The sequence below is a fragment of the Pundamilia nyererei genome, unplaced genomic scaffold (assembly GCF_000239375.1).
Source record: "Pundamilia nyererei isolate P.nyererei 1_Seehausen unplaced genomic scaffold, PunNye1.0 scaffold00111, whole genome shotgun sequence".
Lineage (NCBI taxonomy): Eukaryota > Metazoa > Chordata > Actinopteri > Cichliformes > Cichlidae > Pundamilia > Pundamilia nyererei.
The window spans coordinates 1,515,775-1,539,602 of NW_005187512.1; the positions used below are offsets into that span (position 1 = coordinate 1,515,775).

At 39.2% G+C, this 23,828-nt stretch overlaps 1 protein-coding gene across 2 annotated transcripts in view; it reads left to right on the top strand.

The window, feature by feature from the left end:
* nrg3a (neuregulin 3a) overlaps window positions 1–23,828 on the top strand; it is a 342,494-nt gene that overhangs the window by 171,740 nt on the left and 146,926 nt on the right. For both annotated transcript variants that reach the window (XM_005741540.2, XM_005741541.2), the window contains exon 2: window positions 23,290–23,419. In XM_005741540.2, coding sequence (XP_005741597.1) covers window positions 23,290–23,419 — 130 coding nt within the window. The remainder of the gene's footprint in view (window positions 1–23,289; window positions 23,420–23,828) is intronic.

The following is a 23,828-nucleotide window of genomic DNA, read 5'->3' on the forward strand; positions in this document are numbered from 1 at the left end:
TGACTCGAGTCTGACTCGAGTCCAAGTCATGTGACTCGAGTCCACACCTCTGATTTTCCCTGCTGTCTGTCTCTGCTTCATGGTCTGGAACTTTACATTTTTGGACTGTGTTGACGTATTATCTCAGGAGCTCCACATGGTTTTTAAGGCTACTTTTGAGGGAATTTATAATGATAATGTGTGTGTCTTTAACAAAGGGAAAGTTGATGTCACCTCCACTGACATGGAACGAAAGAAGAGGAACAGGTGCAACCAGCCAATAGCAGAAAATAACCAGTGGATGGTTGTAAATGCTCTGTGGCTGGAGCTAATGTAACATGAATCAAATTCATCTTCCATGTTCCCGTCACCAGGAAGATAAGTCAGTCCTTATTTCCATCTGTAGGAATGACGAATCTGCCGGACATCCGTTGCCTTAGGTCGGGATAAGGAGGTCCCTCAGTCTGAACAATGTTGATGTGCTTTAATGCTGTCCATGCGCATGTTGAATTACCTCATTAACCTTTTCAGAACCAGGGCAGGTGAATTATTTACAGGTGTTATAATTTAAAACCCAGGAAGCTCTGCTTGCTGAGAACGTAATGCATTGTCATCCCAGATTAAAGTGTGTAACGGCCTGCTGGTCCACTGTAGGATAGCCCCCCTGGTCTACTCCATATCACCTTTCCCCTTATGCTGGTATAAAGAGTGCATGTGAATGAATGCTCAGTAGATAACTATGAATTACCAACAATGACTTGGTTAATATCTTGTGGGCACCTAGCAATTTGGGTGCGGGGGTGGGGGGGCAGTGAAGCATGGACATGTAATAATGATAATACATACTTTCCCTATTGTAAACTTTAAATTCTGGTACTTTTTTTTACTTTTTTACTTTTTCATCTCACTGACTGGGTTTGTGCAGAACCTAGAGATATATATAGATATTTCCATATCTAATAGGTGCTTCATATTTTTAGATAGTTCCACTTTTTTATTAGTTTGCCAATCAATCAATTTCCTTTTCTGTTTAATTACTTTTTAAAATACAGATTTTCTTGATTTTCCATGGGATCGTAATTAAAAATAGTCAATTCTACTGTGAAGTTTTAATAAATTATGCTATTTAGTCAGCTATTGATTGTCATTAGTCCTAAATTAAGTCTATCACAGTATCAAGGGAAATAGGGGCCTTTTCATTTGAAAGAAGAAAAACTTCGTTATCATCTATATGAGTAATTATTAAAAGACTGGCTTTGACGTCAGAGCTACAGATAAATGTCTTATTTATACCACACATAAAAAGGAAACCTGATGTTGCAACATTACAAACCTCAATCCAAACAGCAATGACCATCCTAGGAGTGAAGACCATCAAAAGCTGATGTGACATTCCAAAGCTTGGCTAAAAACAGGAAGGTAACAACTCTCTGATCCGATCAAACGCTAGCATACCCTTATGAAAGCGTAAGGGTAATTATGTGCTATGACTGTCTGTAGTTTTTATTTCGTTGTTTATATATTTTGTCAGTCCTCGTACTACTATAATGGGAGTTCGATTATGTTGCCAGCAACAAATCCCAGTTGTTTGGGTGGGTGTTGACCTCAGCCAGAGCTGCTGTTTGTCACTCATTCTGTTGATATTGTCTATGGATAGAATTTCTTGGTTGAGTTGTTGGGTTCAACTGCCTCAGGATCTTGTCTCTGTTTTTGACAGATGCTGTGGTTCACTTGGCTTCATTGAATCATGACCTTCACCTTGCACTGTGGTGATTTGCAGCTGAGTGTAAAGTGGCTGGGGCAAGAATTAGGCCCTCCAAGGCTGAGGCCATGGCAGTCAGTTTGAAAAGGGTGGAGTAACCTTATTAAAAAGCATTTCATATTCATTGTTCTGGGTTTGGAATTAGTTGCTAACTGCCTTTAAGTATCATGGTATTCATTCACAAGTGAGAGGAGAGAGGCAGTGACAGAGGACTTGGTCTGACAGCTGATCAGACTTCCTAACCTTCCCTATGGTCCGGAGCTCTGTGTCATGACTGAAAGAATAAGATCACCTGTGAAGGGTGTCTGTGCACAGCCTTAGAGATGGGGCGAGGAGCTCATTCAGGAGGGCCTCAGAGTACAGCTGGTACTTCTCAGTTTTGAAATGACACAGCTGAGGTGGTTTTGGAATTGGACCAGGATACTTCCTGAACTCCATGCAGAACCAGGACACACTGAAGAGATGATGTCTCTGGATTTACAGTTATACTTTTACTTTAAATGATGGTAAATGGCCTGTATTTATATAGCGCTTTACTAGTCCCTAAGGACCCCAAAGCGCTTTACATATCCAGTCATCCACCCATTCACACACACATTCACACACTGGTGATGGCAAGCTACATTGTAGCCACAGCCACCCTGGGGCGCACTGACAGAGGCGAGGCTGCCGGACACTGGCGCCTCCGGGCCCTCTGACCACCACCAGTAGGCAACGGGTGAAGTGTCTTGCCCAAGGAAACAACGACCGAGACTGTCCAAGCCGGGGCTCGAACCGGCAACCTTCCGATTACAAGGCGACCTCCCAACTCTTGAGCCACGATCGCCCGATATAATTATACAACTATTAATGCTTATAGTAGAAATGTTGCTTGCTAATATTACTGTTGGTTTGCTATTATATTTAAATCTTGCAGTAAACTCTTCTAGGGGTTATTCTTATTCAGATGAATAAAAAATAATAAATAAATAAATAAATAAATAAAAGGATCTATGATCACATTACTGATACAATAAACCACAAACAGTTAAAAAATGTCCCCAGCTGTGGAGCTTGGGATTCAATACCAAGTCGGGATTGACTGCTGTGCAACAAATCAAAAAGTCCCTACTGATGTTTAATTTCTGGTAAGTGGCTACTTTTCTTAGCAACGTTTATGGACGAATGTTGGTCTTGAAATGTGAAAAAAGCTCAATGTTCAGATTCTACCCTGGTTGAAGAAAAAAAAAGCTGCTTAACATAATCAGTTTGGTGATCATAAGGAGCTTTAAAGGTTCCTGTTAAGATGGGAGAAATGTTTGCATAGAATGAGAGCGTGACAATAAAGGTGAAATTATGTGTCACATATCAGATTTGTCAGCATGAGCCCTGTTTATGGTCACAGCTTAAGGGTAGAGAAAAACTACTTACTAGTGTATCATTTAATGCAAAATAAGGCACCTCTTGAGGGATAGTAGGGTTTATAACAGCAAAGCATGTATGCTTTCTGTTATACAAGGCTGCCAAAGGAATAAATTTCCTTTGGTCCATTTTCTGAAGCACTGATGTGTTTTAACAAAAGATTTAAAAAATGCATGTGAATAAAATCACACAGTGCCTCACAGGGCTTGTGTGTCTCCTGTATGAATGACTGACAAGGTTGTTTCAAAAGGCAAAGACACAGCCACACATGACTGTTCTGCTACCGCTCCAGCACGCCGCCTCTGTCACTGTGATGGATCTCCTCCACCTGGTGCCTCCCTTTGCTGGCTAGGATCAAAGACAAGGTGTGTGTTTCTTAGTGTGTGTATAGAGTCAGTAAAAAAGCAGAGAGAGAAGAAGAAGCAAAGGATGTGCAAGACAGGAAGTTTGGATATTTGTGTGCACTTGGAGTGATTATTTGGTTGTTTTGTGTTTCACAATAGTTGTGGTCATAAAAGAGGGAGCTCAGGATTCTGTGGGGACTGCATTCACTGTATTTGGAGACTGGGAAATTACACAGAAAGGAGAAGGGAATTATTTTTTTTACAAATAGGCAGGTGAAATGAGAAAAACTGACACAATCCTCAGTGTTGGAAAACCTAAAATAACAAGACTGAAGCAAGCCAAACAGATGGGATCGTACTGGGTTGAATGGAGGAGTTAAAGCTGATGCTACCAACTTTTAAATGCTCCAGGCAGACTGGCTAGGTGCTCCCAGTTGCACTGATTAACTCTACTTACCAGGAACCTGCAAGGCAATACAGGAAAACAATAGGTGAAAGAATTCAGCAGGCTCGGCCAAGGTAGAAGAGCTGTCACAACCCTCTGGGCACCCTTTGGTGCAGCTTTTTTGAAGGAATTTTTAATGTTTTGTTTTGTTTTTTTTGTTTTTTTGTGCAGCATTAATGTAAAGAAACGAGGTATTGTAATCCATATCAAAATGCTCAAACCATAACCAAGTACTTTTATTCCAAGTAAAACTCAAGTCAACTCAAAACTAAACAGCAAAAAAGCCGTGAAAAGAAAGCTTAAAAAAACCCACAATGATGATCCAAATGTACTCTGATTCACCAAAACACACTCCTGACATTGACTTCATCGTTATTTTAAAGTGGAAACTGTCTGTTGCTGTGTTTCACTGTCAAGGACACCTTGTGCCCTTCGGTGTCTCAGAGATGCCAGCAGCTTTGACAAAATGGCAGTTCTTGATGCTCCCCGAATGAGAATGGGTCGGTGTGACAAACACTAAGAAATCAAGAGCCTATCATCAAAGTAAAACTTGGGTAGAAAAGAGGACAGAGTCTTGACTTGTCAGCTTATACAACATATCATCATTGGTCACTGTATTGTGTTCTTGACCACAAAATTTTGCACGTTTCCAGGTGTTTATCTGTTTGTTTTAGTCTGATTTCTGTAGTGAAACATTCAAAAGATCAAGATTAATTAGCAGATTTTAATACAATTTAATACAATAATACCTTTATTATGCAGCCACTCACATCTTGAGCTTTTTCATGCTTAACCACTGAGTAACAGTTTGGATGATGACACGGCTCAGCAATTCTCCAAACTGGCATACCTCATTAACAACAATTTGAAAAAGCTGTATAAAACAAAGCAATATCCCACCACAGTATGACCTACTTCCTGTACAGGGTACTTAAAATGACATCTGTCTGTTGTCCGACCACAGTGAGCGATTGCTTTACCAAGTCATTGCTTCATTGAATTTTATAGCCCATATTAAGATAATGCATCTGTCCTGCACTCTGAAAGCTAGTAGTGCATTTAGAAAATGGAAAATACATCCAGAAACTAAAATGGGTTTTGGCTGAGCTGATCTACACTGAACTGCCCAAGATTATAGAGCGTGTCATTTTCTGTCTGGGCCACACAGCTTTTTCTTGTTTTATTTTTTTTTTATTTTTTGCTTGTTTATACCAACCAATATGTTCTTCCTTTGCATATATGCATTTCCATACACTTCCTTTCACTTTTCAGCATAATACAGTAAAAAAAACCAACCCATTAATAAATATAATAGCCTGAAAATCTTTATTCAGTAAAACTATAAATGTATAAGGTATTTCCTTAGGTAAACTATAAAGCATTATGAATTGTTTTGTGTTTAGTAAACATATTTTTGAACTGATTAGCTGCTGCTGTGCATTTAAAGCTACGGCTAATACTGTGCAAAGTCTGTTATTTTCCTCGTAACACTGATAATATTTAAACGTTTACCCAAAAAATACTTTATTTATCTATATATGACATAGATGTCACTGTACTGTGTTCTATATGCCTGACTTTATCTTGGTACACAAAATTACTTGAAGTAATAAATATATGTCATATATCTGATTTGTAAAGTTCCACATCTACAGCTTTCTGTGGGCCACAGTTGGTCCTAACTGATGCCATTATCTCAGGGTGAATTTGATTCCTCCTTTACCTGGGCCAGATGTCAAGTGTGCTGAGACATCTGGACCACTCAAAACATGCAGTAACTGATGTGAAGCCCAGCTGATGACTTTTGTATCACATCTGGTGCAAGCATCATTTGTCCAGATGCCTTAATGTGTCTCCTATGGACTCTGTGGGATATAATGTATATTTGACAAACTGATAGATGATTTGTCAAAAAAAAAAAAGTTGTGGCAACTGTTTCTGGTTAATTCACTTCTTTTTGGGTAAAGGAAAAAAAAACATCTTTGAAGTTATAAAGGATGATATCTTCCTGACGGACAGGAAGCAGCATGTGAGGCTGGGAAAGATTGTCTCGGACTCCCGGACCATCAGCACCGGCTCCCCTCAGGGCTGTGTTCTTTCTCCTCTGCTCTTCTCCCTGTACACCAACTGCTGCACCTCCACCCACCAGTCTGTCAAGCTAATCAAGTTTGCAGATGACACCACCGTTATTGGACTCATCTCGGACGGGGACGAGTCTGCCTACAGGAGGGAGGTTGAACGTCTGGTGTCCTGGTGCAGCCACAACAACCTGGTGCTGAATGCCCAGAAGACAGTGGAGATTATTGTGGACTTCAGGAAGCACACAGCCCCACTCCCCCCCATCATCCTGACTGACACCCCCATCACCTCTGTGGACTCATTCCGCTTCCTGGGTACCACCATCACCCAGGACCTGAAGTGGGAGCCCACCATCACCTCCGTCATCAAGAAAGCCCAGCAGAGGATGTACTTCCTGAGGCAGCTGAAGAAATTCAACCTGCCAACACGGACGATGATGCAGTTCTACACTGCAATCATCGAGTCCATCCTCACCTCCTCCATCACCGTGTGGTACGCTGGAGCCACTATCAGGGACAAACAGAGGCTGCAGCGTGTTGTGCGCTCTGCTGAGAAGGTGATTGGCTGCAGACTCCCATCTCTGCAGGACCTGTACACCTCCAGGACATTGCGGCGTGCAGCTCGGATCTCAGCTGACCCTTCTCACCCTGGACACAGTCTGTTTGACCTGCTCCCCTCAGGCAGGAGGCTACGGTCCATTCGCACCAGAACCTCTCGCCATAAGAACAGTTTCTTCCCCTCTGCTGTTGGACACATGAACAATAACCATATGACTGTCCCCGCCACTAACACATGACCCTACGCTGTGTTCACTGTATCATTCCATGTTTGGCACTGATCACCACCTGCACTCATGTATATATCTTTCAACATAGCACTCTTAATTCTTACTCTCATGTATATATCTCATGTATATCTCATGCACATATCTTTCCACGTAGCACTTTTAATTCTTATCCCTACTTTTATTTTTACCATGTATATTTAAGTGTTATTTATGACACCATGTTTGCACTGAAGCACCGCAGCAATTTCCTAATGTTGTAAACCTGCTCAACATTTGGCAATAAACCCCATTCTGATTCTGATTCTGATTCTGATTCTGATTCTGATTCTGATTCTGATCTATTTAAATTCAAGGTGGATTTGGTTTCTGTCTGTCTGCTGTATTACTTTCTCAACATTCCTTAATCCATTACACTTCAAAGAAAGCACTCACCCACTGCATTTCATTTCTATTATAGAAGTCAGACATTTGGACTGGTCCTTCTGTTATGGAACCATCACATGTCAAAGTATGAAACCAAATGTCCCTGCTTGTTTTACATGCTCATGCAGCAGCTTGGACTTCTGTACCACGTTGTTACTATGCTTGTCATGTAATTTAGTGTATAGCTTAATACACTAAAACTGCTAGTAAATGCTCACCTATTGTTTTGATTCACAATTCTGTCCTCAGAGAGGGACATTCATGGAAAAAATACATGAACCAGCAAGATAGAGATTAAACACAGAACAAAAGAGAGAGAGACAGGACAGAGTTGCACAAAAGAAGAAATAAAATAAAAACCTAAAGTGTGAGATTAACTTTCTGTTGCTCTTCTCTGACATATGATTGAGATTTCAGCAGGTGACATGCCTTTGAGAAAATAATAGATATTTGGTTCAGTGTGTTTAGCTATCTTTTGTCATGACCTCAGGCTACATATGTTATGCTTCCATGTTTGAGACTTGTGGTGTGTTTTGTAGAATTTGGACTCCATGGAAAACAGATTAACTCACTGTCATGTTGGTTTTTCCACTTGCCTTGCATTGTGCTGTGGCCAACCCGGGAGCAAACTGCAGTCATGGTTAACAGATGTTATAAATAGTGTTTATTTACTGTTGATTGAGTCCAAATCAAGTTAATATTCATGCAGATGTGGCATAAACAAACAAGGGAAAAAGACGGAAAAGAAACACAGAATGGTGCATTTCTTCTTCCAGTGGGGTTAAAGCTGGTAGTGTGGTTTTTGTCACTACAGCAAATACATTATTGCAATTGCAGAAGAACAGAAAGCCATCAGGGGACTGCAACACTCTGCTTTAAGACTAATACTTAATAAACCTATACAGCCTCCCAGTGACCCCAGTCTGCAGTAAGCAACACACAATGGAGTCCCCATGTCCTATGGGGAGCATCAGTGTTCAAAGATTTGGTGGCATTCACCAAATGTACAGGGGAAATGTCGGTCATGTGTTCAGTTAGTTGCTAAGCAACAAATGAAAACCTTTTCAAAGACATGGGCAATTTGTTATTCTCTGTTTCCATACAGTTGTTATAATTGCCACATTGGGTTTTTCTGAAACGCTCTGTGCTCAAGTGCTTGATTTGTTTTCAAAATGTAATTTCTGGTAGATTATGTCTTTAATTGCACATTTCTAAGAACAGCATTTTATTGCATATTTAGTTGGAAAACACCATCATAGCTGTAGCAACTTGTTTGCTTTTGATACCTTCCTGAGTTTCTGTGATTTCAGTTCATTATCATGCCGCAGCATTGCCCTCACTGTTGAATTCTCTTCATTCCTTACATCAACACTCCATCACATGGTGCAAAATTTTATTTTGGTCTCTTGTCTGTGGACTGAAAATGTCAAGTTTGTTAACACTTCTGGCTAAAGTTCAGTCAGTGATAGCAAAGCCAATATTTCCCGTCAGGTCAGCACTATCCCAAAGAGCCTAACAAGACTTGATTAATCATTATGTTGTGCCAGCTTACCAACCTACACAGGTGTTTGCACTTATTCTGACTGATTAGATTAAAGGTTGGATGAGCTATGCTGAGGGTTACATGAGGTCCCCGGACCGGAAGCAGCAACAACAGGCAGCTGGCATCAACATCTGCCAGAAAAAAAAGGTAAACCACTCTGTTGCAGGAATTGAAACATTAAATACAAGTTTTCCATGAAATGGTGGAGAAGAAAACTGAGCCAGAAAGAGAGTTAAGATTACAGTAACATTAATTTTATGGTCAGAAATACAAACCTCAAAGGAACACTTGTGTTTTTACTTGTTGCATGACTTTCTTTCTGCACAAAAGTTAATAATATAATAATAATAGGCAAAAAATATACAGCTTTAAGGCCATAAAGGAAATGATCCTTAAATAATCTACCTCTCTAGTGCAGCATGTGATCTTGTGAATATTTTAAATATTTTAAATTAAACTGAAAGTCGCTCTCCTCAAAGACCATATTAACAGTAGGAAGTCTTAGATGAAGGGTTAATTGTTGGCAGACAAGCACTCACGCTTTCTCTCTCTATCTCCCTCTCTCTTTTTGTATGATGTGATTAGAAGCCCACAGCCACTGGTGCCACAGAGCGAGGACAATTGAGTCTGTCCCAAAAGTAATAGCTTCTTCTCAACTTAATTAAGGAAACTCACTCTGCATTCCATGTAAGGGTAGTGGTGGGGGCTAACAAACTGATCATACCATCTGTGTGTGTGTCAGTTTGTGTGTGTGTACATGTAGAAGACATGAATCGTGTCCTGTTTAACAGTCTTTTTCTCTTTAAATGTTGCATTTTTGCACTCTCTGCGATATCGTTTCATGTCAAGTTATCATTGTTAGTCCCTGTTAATTAATGTTTGATGGCATGTCACTGGTAACACTTTATTCTGTGTGTTGACAAGTTATCCATGATGACTGTGAGAAAAACCTCATATAGATGGAAAAATTCAATAAAAATCATATCTATATCTAAACCCTTCTGAGACAAGGCTTCCATTAATAGACCTTTTTAGGATCTAAAGTTACATTTTAAAGCAAGTGACATGTAGAAGCTGTGAGAATAGCTGCATGCACTGGCATTGCTTTTCAGATAAGGAAAAACTCAGCTCAGTTCTTTCTTAGAAAATGTAACATTCTAATGGACATTTTTAACACTGCAAATTCCATTTTGGGGTTTTAATCCAATACATGATCTTTTGATGCAAAAAGAAAGCGATGTGTAAAAATACCGCCGGAACAGACAAACTCCTTTTTCCAAGTCAAACGTTGGGTACTCCCTGTGATTTTTATCACATCTTGAAGTACAATCATCCTTATGTCATTATAGGCATGCTTACATGGATTGTATCAGATGGGAGGACAAATGACTGATATTATCACTTAGAGGACACGCTAGACTAAAGGAAAAAATTGAACGTACAAGTTGTAGAAGTTAGGAAAATATAAGTATCGTTTGGTAGCACTTTCTATCACAGTTTGCTAATAAAGTTGTAATAGTAGGGTAACAAAGCAGAACTAAGAATGTAATTACACTTAATAATGTTAATATCCAGTAATATTATGGTAACAACAGTGGTTACAGTAAAGTAATATTACACTGAAATTTATATACTAGTTTTGCATTTTGCAGCTCTAGTTCCTGCTTATTAAACAGAAACTAGCAAATTTCCATTTATTAATCCAGAGCATTAAACTAGTTGGGAATGTTGGGAACCTAAGGTAACCTTTTCACATTATAACATAGTAATACTAACCAAATATGCTAAAATAGCCAGTATTATCTCGTTATTATAATATTATTACAATTTAAACTCCATAAAAATGTGAAAATTCAAAGTCACAGACATGGCCTTCATATTTCTAGCAGATTTGCTTATTGTTACCATGGTATGCTAATATTACTACTTGGTTTTGCTTCATGGGAATGTTTTTATTTTCATATTTTTACCTCTAGTTTTTTGGACCCTTATTATCCAGTTACATAAACATTAGTGTAATATTACTCAACTGTTACCACTCTTGTTACCACTCTTGTTACTTGGTTATTAACTGTTATTACTTTAGTAACTGAGTGGTAATAACTTAGAAATGACCACATTATTACGTTCTTGTTTCTGCCTTGTTATCCTAATATTACCACTTTAATATGCAGTTGTAACCAAAGTTCAACCTATTATTTTATTAATATAAAATTTGTTGTTGAAATTGATGAAGTTAAACTGAAAGCATTTGCAGGGTAAGGCTGCTCTTATTCAGTACAAGGCATACTGTCAGCCTCAACCTGCATAAAGTTTGTATTTGTTGGCTCCAATGTAGCTCTACTGCAAAAACTACAGATTAAGTTTTTCACTCAAAGAGACCTCGTAGGGATCATGTTTGCCAGTACAGTGAAAAATATTAAGTTACAGTTATTTAGCTCTCTGCATGTACTCTCTCCTTCTTTATGTGCATATTGCTGAAATTATGTTCTCCCATAGCTCATTTGTGTATGCTCAGGCATCATCAGAAGATCAGTAATTGGATTTTCTGTAAAACCTTACTAAGAGTCTCTAAGGAACAGTAAACTATTCATATTGTCAAGTTAATTTGAATGCTCCATGAATAAGAATAAGAAGTTCCAACACTGTTGTTCTAAAATATAACTTGATAAAAGGCCCTACTGAATCACTCTTTAAGTTCTCTAACGAGTTGAATATTATACGTCTAAATACTCTTTTAGGATTGTTCCAGTATGATTAGTGGAGAAATGTAGAATTAGGACAGAAAATTTTCAGAATACTTGCTGAATACTATGCTGCTTCCATGAAACCAAAGTCAGTTTACACGGTGATGGTTGCATCAGCTGATCACATCTAATTAACAAATAAATCGAAAAATACCTTCAAATGATTCTATATGTAAGGTGAGAAAGAACCTTATGAAATGCACATTAATTATATGCACATGAAGAGAAATTTAAATTCCTGTGAGGTGGAACTGACAGAACACATTTTGTATTAATGGGGTTTCAAATATTAATGTTACCTGACATATGCCATGAATTACGCTTGTTTTAAATGATGTTTTTCACCACCTGGTGCTATTGTCAAATGGTGTATGAAGTGCCAGCATCTATGTGAAGATTTTACTAAATAAATGTAAACATTATTGGGATGCTTTATTCAGCAGAGCTGTGGGCTTTGCCAGCATATAAATAGTCTTATTATGGGTACTTGCACACCACTGTATACTTCCAAGTGACATGACAAAGAGCAAATTCTAAAATGTGATTGAGATGATAAAAAATTGTTCTGCCAGCATACACTGCAGCTGTTGATAATGGGATTAAATCACCTGTTTAGGTTTATGTCTTAAGCAAGGGTCGTACATATAGTGTGGGAATGTTTGGTCTTTTATTTTTCCATAACCAAGACAAGCATTTATATAAGATTCTTTCAGATTTAAACATGTTTCTATCCATGAATGCATAAACATTTCTGTAATTTATTTGTTCACATATAAAGCAACAACTATAATATTCATAGTTTTCATGGGAAACCATATGGAACACTAGCCTGAATTGCTAACTTGCTAAATATAAATTAGCAAGTTAGCAAACTCTGTGACGGCGCTCAAGGGTCACTTAGAACTGGACAGAGCAGATAGAGAGAAGTAACCTATGCCTGCAGAACCTGCACCATAAATCACTGATGAGCATTTCCATGCTTTTATGGATGGGGGCTTCCTCCTATGCAAATCTGAGTTTGTGAGAGGGGGGATGCACTGTACACGAATAAAGCAATCTAAGTGTGTGTGAACATTAAGTATTTTGGTGAAGCTGGATAAGACCTACAACACCCATAAAGTGTATCCTATTTGAAGCCAGGAAAAAAAATCACCCCCCAAATCCCCACCAAGTTATTTTTACAGAGATAACAGTATTATTAATACTACGAGCTACAGCTGTTAGCACGTGATCCTCCTTATGGGGACCTGATATGTTTAATATGCTGCTGAGAATATAGCCCAGAAGAAGCGTATAGTATAGCTTTTATTTTGGAAAGAGCCATTTCTCTGTAATAAACTCTCTTTTCCAAAGATGAGTGATTTCTCGATCAGATTTATTTTTTCGTTTCAGCAACATTAAATTTAAAAACTGTACTTTTGAGTTAAAATATATATTTATAATTTTAATAAATGACAAATTAAAAAGGCATGAACATTTTTTTGTATCGAAAAAATATCGAACCGTGAATTTTGTGTATCGTTGCACCCCTAATATATTATGATGATTATAACAAATTCCTCTTTGACCTCACCTCTGTTTGCAAAAAGGGAACAGTTAATCATATCCTGTACATAGTAAACATGGGTTTTAATTTCAGGTGTATAATTTATACATTTATTTATTTATGGTGGAAAGCTAAAGCTGAACCGATTGGATAAGGGATTAGGAGGGTTCCCGATGTAATATAATCCATTCACTCTAACCCTACCGGGTGATACTTTCATCAGCACTGCACTGTGTGTGTATGTATATGTGTAGGTGTGTGTGTGTATATATATATATATATACACACACACACACACACACACACACACACACACACACACACACACACACATATAGACACAGAGGGAGAGAGGTACCTTTTTGTTGCAGTGCAAGCAGAATTTGTAGGGATGATAATGTCACAGACATGAACTGTTGGTATGAGCAACAGCAGTGGCTTCAGCATTCACATTCACATTAGCAGCCAGGTTGTGATTATAATCTCCAGTGTCAGAATGAAGCCTGCAGGGATACAAAGTCAATCCAGAGAGAGTGTGCTGAAGCTATCACCTGGAGAGTAATGAATTTCTCTGTTATTGAGCCAGATGGCCAGGGGACGGGATGAGGCCTGATACTTAGCGCTATTTATTTGGCAAAGCCTGGAGGTGTCCTGTGAATGCGATCTGAACAGAGAACATGAAGCATTGGGGGGACTTTATTGGCCATGCAGGGCTGACTGACACACGGACAGATTAGCAGAGGTATAGCGGGCCTATCTGCACAGAGCAGGTGCACTTAAAATGAGCTACTGGAGTGTGTGTTTATGTGACTGTACGAGCCCGTGCGAGGAAAGACTGAGGGAGAGAGGGAGGAAACAGGTAGTATCAGATTTCCATGATTAGCCTGTTGTTGACCGCAGAGCTATCTTGACACACTGCCATTTTGTTTTTGTTTGGCTGTACAGTCAGAGCACGGAGGCCTGCTCACACACATCTATCTGTGCCATGCCACACAGGGCCAAGTATCTGCAATGCAGTGAGCAGTGTGGCTTTGCTCTGCTGCCTCTGTGCAACACTCAAGACTCCACATAGACAGACAAATTGAAATGCACGCACACACACGTGCATACACTAATTAACATTCACATGCAGATACACACAAGCGCTGGACTGAAGGAGACAGCTGCTGTGCATTTACTTCATATGAGGGATCATGAATGGAAATTCAGTGTCATCATAGACAGTAGCATATGTACTATACACTATATATTAATCAAAGTTGCACTAACAAGAAGCACTGTTACATATGCTACTGTTACCGATTGATGAGTTACACACATGCACACACACTCACACAGATGTATGCATGGAGAAGCTTAACTTGACTTTCATCTTAACTTGAGATTTTCATCCAATTTGTTTACCTGCCACACAAAAGCTATTAAATCCAATCCAAAGCATCAGCAATGGAGCCATTCAAAGCAATTTTAAAGAGACACATCACATCACAGACTGGTGCTCTTATCTCAAAGAGCTTTGCTATCAGTGAAGATGACTTGGTGGATATTTTTTTGGACAGCTGCTCCATAAGAGCGAGAATGAGTGGGAGAGAAGTGAGGTGTGCAGTTATCTTTATTGGATCATGCTGTGCAATAATGATATCTTACCACCACCACAGCTATACTCAAGCTATGAGAACAGTGTCAAGAAACTGAATTTGAGAAATGTGTTGAACGTCAATGTCACGGCAAGCTTGATAATGAGCAGAGCTTCCGCCAAAGTATTGGAAGCCTGCTGAGGCTAAGCATTGTCATTTTTGTAGACAAACTACAACTGTCAGGTTAGCTAATGCATCTTTTTAGCCTGTTGCTGTCAAACTGTATAAAAACATCTTGAATGTTAAAAAGAAACAAGAACTAGCCAGCTATTAGGACTTGATACTCTGTTAGCTGATTAGCTGTTAAACATTTTCTGCTGCTCAACCAGCACAAGTCTGGGTCACAGGGAGGCAGTCTAAGCAGAGGAGCACAGATCACCCTTGTTGCTCGCTTATCCAGACAGAGACCGTGAAGTTTCCAAAGCAGCCATGACACACAGCCTCTCCAGCGTGTCCTGTTTCTGCCTGGGGTCTCCTTTACATGCTCAAAACACCTCACCTAGGAGGCGCCCAGGAGGCATCCCAGTCAAATACCTAAACCACCCAACTGGCTCCTTTTGATGTGGAGTAGTAGCAGCTCTACTTCAAGTTCCTACTGAAGGACTGAACTCCTCACCCTATGACAAATGGAGTCCCTACCCACCCTTCAAAAGAAGCTTGTTTGCACCACTTGTGTCTAATATCAGTTCATTTATGTATGCTAACATAGGTTAAATCATTTATCACAATATGTAAAGGATCTCCTTGGTAAAGCTTTGGATTACTTTGTCGTAATGCTAAAAAAATATTTGCTTCTTTCTGCCTCCTTCTAAACCTGTGTGTGTCATGCTGTTAGCATTACAGTGGGTGGATAATGCATTAAGCAAGTACAATGTTAACTCATGCATCATTCACTCCATTAAAGCTGTTGAGCTCAACTTTTCTGACAGAAACACACATGCACTGCTAATGTAGAAACAGTGCATTTAAAATGTTACCATTTTAAAACTGGTTACAATTAATCGCAGAAGAAGAAAAAACCAAACGAACAACGACAACAAACACAGAGTGTGCTCATGGAATTCATGCAGCAGTCCGCTAAGTCAGACAACACATAGCTGTCAACAATACAGACTTGACAGCAGTTTCTGCCACAAACATGGAGTCAAACAGAGAGTTGGCACAGTTTTTACACACAGCATTGTGTGTGCAAAGTGTTACATTGCTACAGAACACACTGGTGATTTGTGTCTCCTCTGGAAAGAGAGCTAAAACAGGTTATTTAGATGTTGCACTGTGAGCCCTTCGCTCCATGTAGTCCTCTTGGATCAGCTTCTCTTTGCCTTTGCTCTGAATGCAGATTATAACCAGTCCATTTGGCTTGTTTCTCTCATTGTGTTCAAAGTTCTCAGCCACTGAGCAGAATGAGTTGTTTGAAGTCATGAGAGGTTGTTGAGTTAATAAATAAAACTGGAAGGTTTTGCATAGAGGTTCCTTGCACAAGGTAATTGTTAAAAACACAGCTGGGAGGTCAGCTGTTGGTGTTTTAGAATTTAGCCAGGCCCAGCATGCACTGGTCGGTCGTTGTGGGTATTTTCGATTTAGCCCAATTAGCTTGGTATACTAAACCCGTGATTATTGAAGAACTGCCAAGACCACAAAAAAGTCCTTCATTAAACTGCGTTATTGTGTATTTTGTACATTTTAAGCATCAGTCTATCCCAGATGTGCACATATTTTAAACATTGTAAACATTTTTATGATCAAAACATAAAAAACCAAGCTGTCCAACACATGAGCTGGATAAGTGATTTAGCGTATCCAGCAATAATTGCAGTACTTGCAGTGTGTTGACCTCACAGGAGTGACTCTTCTCTTTGTTTTAAATACAAGCATATAGTTCAGTTGTTTTTCATTGTCTGTTGAAGATGAATAAAGAAATTAAGATTTTATGTAATTTTCCCAAAAAAGAGAGGACACATTTCTAGTGTCTTTGTTGTTGAAGTGATGAACTGATGGGCTACAGATGGTCAGATAGGCAGTAAGCAGGACAAGAACAGCTGAATGGAATGAAAAAAGAGGTGGGAGCAAAGAACAAATATTTGTTCTTTTGACTACTGTTTGAAGGATTGTTTGCTGAGCATGCCTGCAGTGTGTTTGAAAAGTGCTTTTTTGATTAGGAAGACTTCAAATTGATTGAAATAACCCAGAAGTTTCTGCCAGCTATGACAAAAGCTTGTATTTTTACTAGATTTTTAGATTTTACTAAAACAGGCAGCGGCTGAATGACCAGTTTTACTTACCAGAGCAATTTCATGACACTTTGCGGAGGAACTTGACATGAATGACGGTAGCGTGATGGTGAATCGAATCATGTTGAAGAGGAAGACAACTGGGAACACAAATGGTCAATTAGTCATAATCATACACAGGTATACAGGATTTTAAAAAAGGAACAAGAGTCTGCATTTTCTTTCTATCATTTGAAAGCAGAGATAGTGGTTACAACAGCACTTCAATCAACATTAGGTTTCTAAATGGAAATTTCACTCCTCACTCCCCCACGGTGCTTTGAGCCTCAGTAGAGGTATAGCATATCATGGTATATATTTTTGACTGCAGTGAAAACTATGTCTAAAGTTTAAGACATAGACAGTTTTGTATGATCTGTCGAGAGCGATGTAAATGACTCCATAAATCAACATCTGTTGGAGGAACAGAACCATCTGAGTCTTCATGCATGGTTCTTTTTTATTTGTCTTTAACACCTTTCAGATGGTTTGTTCATAAATGCGCAGTGTATGAGCCATCAGATGGCGTACGCTGTGTGTTATCAATTAAAGACACCGCCTAGGCATTGAATGAATAAATACTCTCATCTGTTTTAAACAGGGAGTGTGAACATAATCTAAATATCAGCTTCACTGATTCAATTATCACAAGCAGTGACTCCAAGTTATGGAACCAGTTTCAAAAGTAAAATTTATGTTTACTTTTTCTTCTTGACAACTGCTTATATACCTATGTTCATTTTGTGGAAATTTGTTTAAAACAAAAAAGAAAATATAGTATGAAATATCATTAGCACACACCAGACTTATAAAGGCATACTGACACTTGTCAAGCCCAGTAATGTCATGAGTCAGTTCTCTAGAGCAACATCCTCCAACTCAAACAACAAAGTCCTCCAGTAGAAACAGGACAGCAGCAGTACTCTTGTCTCTGACTGCTGACTGATGAAGTTTCCTAACGATACCTTTAACAGTGTAAAAGAACTGTGTTACTACTACCTGTTACATTCAGTAACCCTCCGTTCTACAATAGAAAACCCCATGTTTCCATTTTTGTTAGTCTTTTTTGTGTAGTCCCTGTTTCTGACTATTTCCACTCCCAGCACAAATCAATAATCAGGCAGGGTAGAAGCAGCTTGCCCGAGACCTTTGCTATCAGTTAGCATGAATGCCTTGCTGGCAAGCTGTTGGTCTGCCACTTGGGAGAATTGTCAGCCAGGAAGTACACTATTACAGGCCTCCTCATGGGACCTCTGTGCTTCACCCACAACAGCCACATCTAGGTATTGGTACAGATGCATATGGTGGAAAACACATGAGGGTAGACACTGTCAAGAGTGATTAAATATTGCCAAAGAATGTTACATATCAGCTAACTAATGCTAACCATAATATAGGTCGAGAAAGATTGCCCCGGGTGCATTCAGACAGTTATATATGGTTATATAACTACTGCCTTCACTAGCAATGCATGCTCACCACATCACATTACAAAGATAACACAGATTATTCCCTAATCAGTGCTTTGTTGATAACTGTAAGTGCCTGATAAATTATGACTTGAATATAGCTTAAGCAGATTTTTGTATAGCTGGCATTTCTCTTTTTCAGATAATGCATTCAGAAAAGTTTTGCAACAGCAGCAAAGAGAGAATTTGTGTTTTCATTTGCAACACTTTGGAGATGCTCTGTTCTGTCTAGACTGCAGAATTGTTGACAATTTAACCGACTGAACCGCCTGCACTAAGCAATATTATATATGAATTTATTCAAATTTATTGTAACAATGAGGAGAACGTCTGCGTTTCTTTCTTTCATTTATGGTTTGGTATGTAGCTCTGTTTTACATGTCTTTGCATGTCACACAAAAAATGAACTATCCAATATGGCATGGCATGTTTTCTATAACAGTAGTGAGGAAAAAGAGCTGTAAATGAGGTCTGCAAACATAACTTTGTTTGACCATTACCTTATGAATATAAAAAGGAAGGAATTTAATTTGGATTGGAGTCCAACACATCCATATTGAAGGGATTTTAGGGCTAATAGTGGTGCTTATGTCCTGAAAGTGCCCTCTCATCGTTTCTCATTTTGAAGGGAAATATTTGAACTACTTAATAAGTGGCTGCTGACCACATACCCAAGGGCCTATTTTTAGCCTACGTCAGCACTTGCTGTTAAAAGACAGAGGGAATGGTGGTTCAAGTATGAGAAATTATCCTACCTGTGCCAAACTTATATAGAATACACAACAAATAAACAAAAAAGGGAAAATGGCTTGGGAGAGAGATTTTACTCACTGCTGATGGTTGTGCATCGTGATTTAGCATAATGTTTAATGTGCAGGATCGCCTTAGAGACTTAGGTGAAGACGATATAAGTGAAGCTAATAGAATAAGCTTGCCTCCTAACATAAAGTTATTCTGAGTAAAAAGATGTGAATGAAAGTACAAGATCCGTACAGGAAAAATAACAACACCTGGGCACAAAATTCCAAAGTCTGACTCTTTACTCTATTGCCCCTCCACTTTTATATAGGATCATTTTTTGATTATGTACAAAGATGCTACTCTCCAGCTCAACCACACTTAAATATTACTCCAAAGGGATAGACTGGGGATTAAAATGCAACAGCAGGAGGTCTTAACAGTTTCTCTCCTCTGCTTAAACTCTTTACTCTCTTAAGAATTCTACTTCCTGTTCTGAGCTGGTATTACTGTTAACAAAGTCTAGCCTTAAGTGTAGGGGGAATTTTTTGAAGGATTCATAATTCTTAGACTTTTCTTAGAGTTTCATCACTGGGAGCATTTTGTTTTACGAATATGGCTACAAATCTCTGTAGCAGCAATGTCTTACTTTGCATAAAACATACATGGTGATGAAATTTATAGTGTTAAAGTAGCAATATTAGAATTAGTAGTATTATTTGAAGTAGACAAGCTGAACTTCTGAAATTCCTTCAGTATATGTCCCCCCCCTGTTGATCTGGAATCCCAAAGTCGTAGAACAAAAATGAAATCATGAATACTGCATCACCTGCCCTTACTGGTGGTTTGATATCCTTCTAGCTAATCTCTTCTCATCTTGAAGTGTCTACTGAAGACATCCGTGTCATAGTTAGAAGTTCAGAAAGGACCCTGATTGCTCTTTTTTCCATCATTAATTCTGTAACTATTACATAAATGGCTACAGCTTCCTCTACTCCACAATCAAGCAGCGCCTTGATGCAGAGGTGAAATCAGCAGCTTTCTTATTCCTTCCTCATTTTCTTGCTTGTAATCAGCGAGAAGGAGAGAAGGAGAGAAGGAGACAAAGGAAGGAAAAGACGAGTTGAAGTAGAGGGTTGTGTTATCCAGCACCCAATGGTTTATTGATCCTTTCGGGGCCTCTCCAACCTTCTCTTCACATCATAGTGGAGTAAATTGGACTGTTTTCTTCTGTAGTGATTGACGCCTGATGTCTGCGGGCTATGTTTTTAAACTTGCATTGATATTTCCAGCAGACTGAAATTACTGTTTTCAGTCTACTCTGGCATTCTTTAGAATGATACAATTCTTTGAGTGCATACAGTGTCTGAGCTGACAGGTGACGAGTGTTAAGCTAAACAACCTACAGTGCATTGTGACAACTCTGTCAACAAAAAAAACAAAGGGAGACGATGACAAATGGCGCTTCTGTCACTTATCGCAAAGACTAACAAAACAGCACAACCCAGTCCAAGCATGAAATCGTGTGTGGAAGGAAATCCTTTGTTTCAAAAAAGATCTAGTGTTGCAGACTGAGTGCAAAGAAAGATTCAGCACCGTTTTGTGGTTCAGGCCTTTGTTTTAATGTCTCTGTGGGCAGGATGTGCTCCACTGGAAGGCGAGGCATCTATGTCTGGACATACCCAAGGAGATAGTTATTGTGAATTCTCTTACAATCACGGCTTCTCTTAATCTCTCTATTTGTCCTTGTCTAGTTGAAATGCTGTTTTCAGAATGAATTTATTCTCACCGTTACCTTGTGAATCCACAGGATGCGAACAGCAAAATAATGCTGCTTTCTTTCCTGCATATGTTCTCTCTCCCTAAACCTGCTGTTGAAACTTAATGTTAGTTGCCATGATTGAACAATATGTGTTTATTATATTTCCCAGATTATTCAAATGACACTGGTGACTTTTTTAGACCTTAGCCACAGAGCCAGAAACTTCGACACTAACTGGTATTGGTTAAGGCTTTGGTCATGCCACTGGGTACAACCACTGTTTGCATTGTTTTGTTGTTTTAGAGGAAGTGACAGCTTCACTGTCAGGGTTAAGATGACCTCCCTGGATGATTAGAGAACTCTAACTTTTGTCCGTAGCACCAATTGTTTTCAAGCTCAAGCTGAAACCTTTTCCCCCTTTTTGTTCTTTTCTCTTAATACTAATCGCTATCATCATTATGTGTGGATTTTTAAAGCTAAAATTTGAAAACCATCTGAAACCAGTCATGGTAATTTTTTTAATATTTTACCCAAAGCTGGGTAGTTGTTAAATTGGATACACTACAATTTGGTTTAGACAACTCTAAACTAAATTGTAGTGTATCCAAACTTCAAATAGCAAACTTCAAATCCTGTCAACCCAGGTAATAACAGGTCGGTATTTAAACTGAAACAGATATTCAGAAATATTTATTTATTTGTAAATAATTCATTACTCTGTACGTGCTTTTCATGTCAGCCTTGGATCCGGCGTTGAGCGCATATCGCCATGTTGTCCAAGCTACTGGAAACCTCAGTTTACCCCTTCCTTAGTTCCCGGTTCAACTACTAACTTTAAACCAGTCTCTCATCTGCTAATTATCAGTGGTTGCAGAATATCCCTGGGGTCTGATCAGCACCTAGCGTCTCATAAGCCAACCCACCACTCAATCCTGTGGTGCCTCATACTGCTGATTAAGGGATCTGAGCCCATACAAAAATAACTCACCTCTAACTCACCTCCACAGTCCTCCCCTCTCCTCATTTCTTGATTGAAAAATCTTCAGTTCACTTGGATGTATCTTCCACACATCATTAAAGAACAACCTAATACAGTGATCAGTACTCTTGTGGAAGTAACAGCATCCTCTAAGTAAAACTGATTTTAATCACTGAAGCATAGTGTTCTGGTTCATCACAGTTCATCTAGCTACTTTAAGAAAAACATAGCTGGGATTCTGCTAATGAGAGCCCTTAGCAGACTCATTTTTCATTTGTAAGCACAAAGGAAAGAGTCAGGAGCCCAGTCTGGTATTAATAAATCTGCAGATCAGATTTCTCCCTGCATCTGAAAGCTTGATCGGCTCCATCACAGGCTTTCTAATCAATGCTGATGGATGACGGCCATGAACACTGTGAAATCTCAACATTTTCTTATCTTATCCTCAACCAGCAATAAAATGCCCATAACACCATTATTTCATTGATAGTGCATTTTTCTTTCTCTTGAGAAACTGTTGGTTATTAACTGGAGATTATGTATCGGAATTTCAGGAGCAGGACCACGCCTCCAAACACGCTCCTTCTGGTTGTCGTCTATATAGGTTCCCCCTGTTCTGCAAGCTGTTCATTCTCGTTTACGTACCCCACCCTCCCTCCCTCCCTCCTTGTTCTCAATTCTTTAACTCCTTCATTTCTATGTAGTGCATGGGGATCTGCCAGGCCCGGGAGCCATCGCCAGTCCCCTCCGAGGCTTCCCCAAACCGCAGCTCAATTCATGTCAAAGCATTCACTTTTACCTACTAAAACGCTGTCAAACCTAAGATGAGGACGTCGGCCCAGCTAGTGAATTTCAATTATGAGGTCATTTATTAATATACATTGAGCAGATTCCCTTAGATTTGTGTACTATGCACAATCACTCACGCAAGTTGTGATAAATCACTGGAAGAACTGATGTTCTCCAACAGCATTACTGCAACTATAGAGTATTAATCATAAAGGGACAGATTATTACCTGTCCCCCATCCATCTTTTGCTTGTGACATCGCAGGGTCTAAACAAACAATCGCGTGTTGGTATTATCCACAATGTGCGTCAGGTTTGTCTGTAGGCACAGACAAACTGTTCTTATGCATCCTTGGCTGGCGCCAAACAATTCTGGTATTTTTCTACTGTAGTTTAAGATAAAACCATGATTTATTTGAAGACACGACGAGTGAAAATGAGGTCCTCTCTACGTGTACACAGGTATTTTAGTAAACTTAGCTTATTCTTGTTTTAGTTGGGTAAAAACTGAGCTTTTGAAAAACTCCCTACAGGGTGAAGGAAGGACACCGTGCTTGTGACTGACAAGATTTTCTTTGTTTGTTCTGCAGCATCTCCAACTGTCCCTCCGCTACACTCGGAGCATTTCAAGCCCTGTCATGAGAAGGACTTGGCCTACTGCCTAAATGGTGGCGAATGCTTTGTCATCGAGACACTCAGCGGGCCTCACAAACACTGCAAGTAAGTGATAATTTATTGAAATACCTCTGCTTCTTTCCTTTCTTATGTTCTCTTTCCTGCATCCACAGCCTTTGCATTCTCCAGAGATTTATGTTGTGTCTGCTCGGTATATGGTTTGTTGTTCTGACATTTAGCTGTATACTTTGGATTAGATACTTGGTATATCATCATGCTACATATATTAAAAGTGATAATCAGTTAAAGGACATGCATACAAAATAGGCAGTTTTTCCTGTCTCTTTTCTAAAGGATAGATGGGTTAGGTTTTGTTCAGTGGTGCATATCTGGTGTAAATATGTGTGACGCAGCTATACACCAAATTAGGGCAGAGCAATATGGCCAAAAATATTTATCACGATATACATTTGGAAATTTGCGATAACGATAAAACTGACGATATAATTGACAC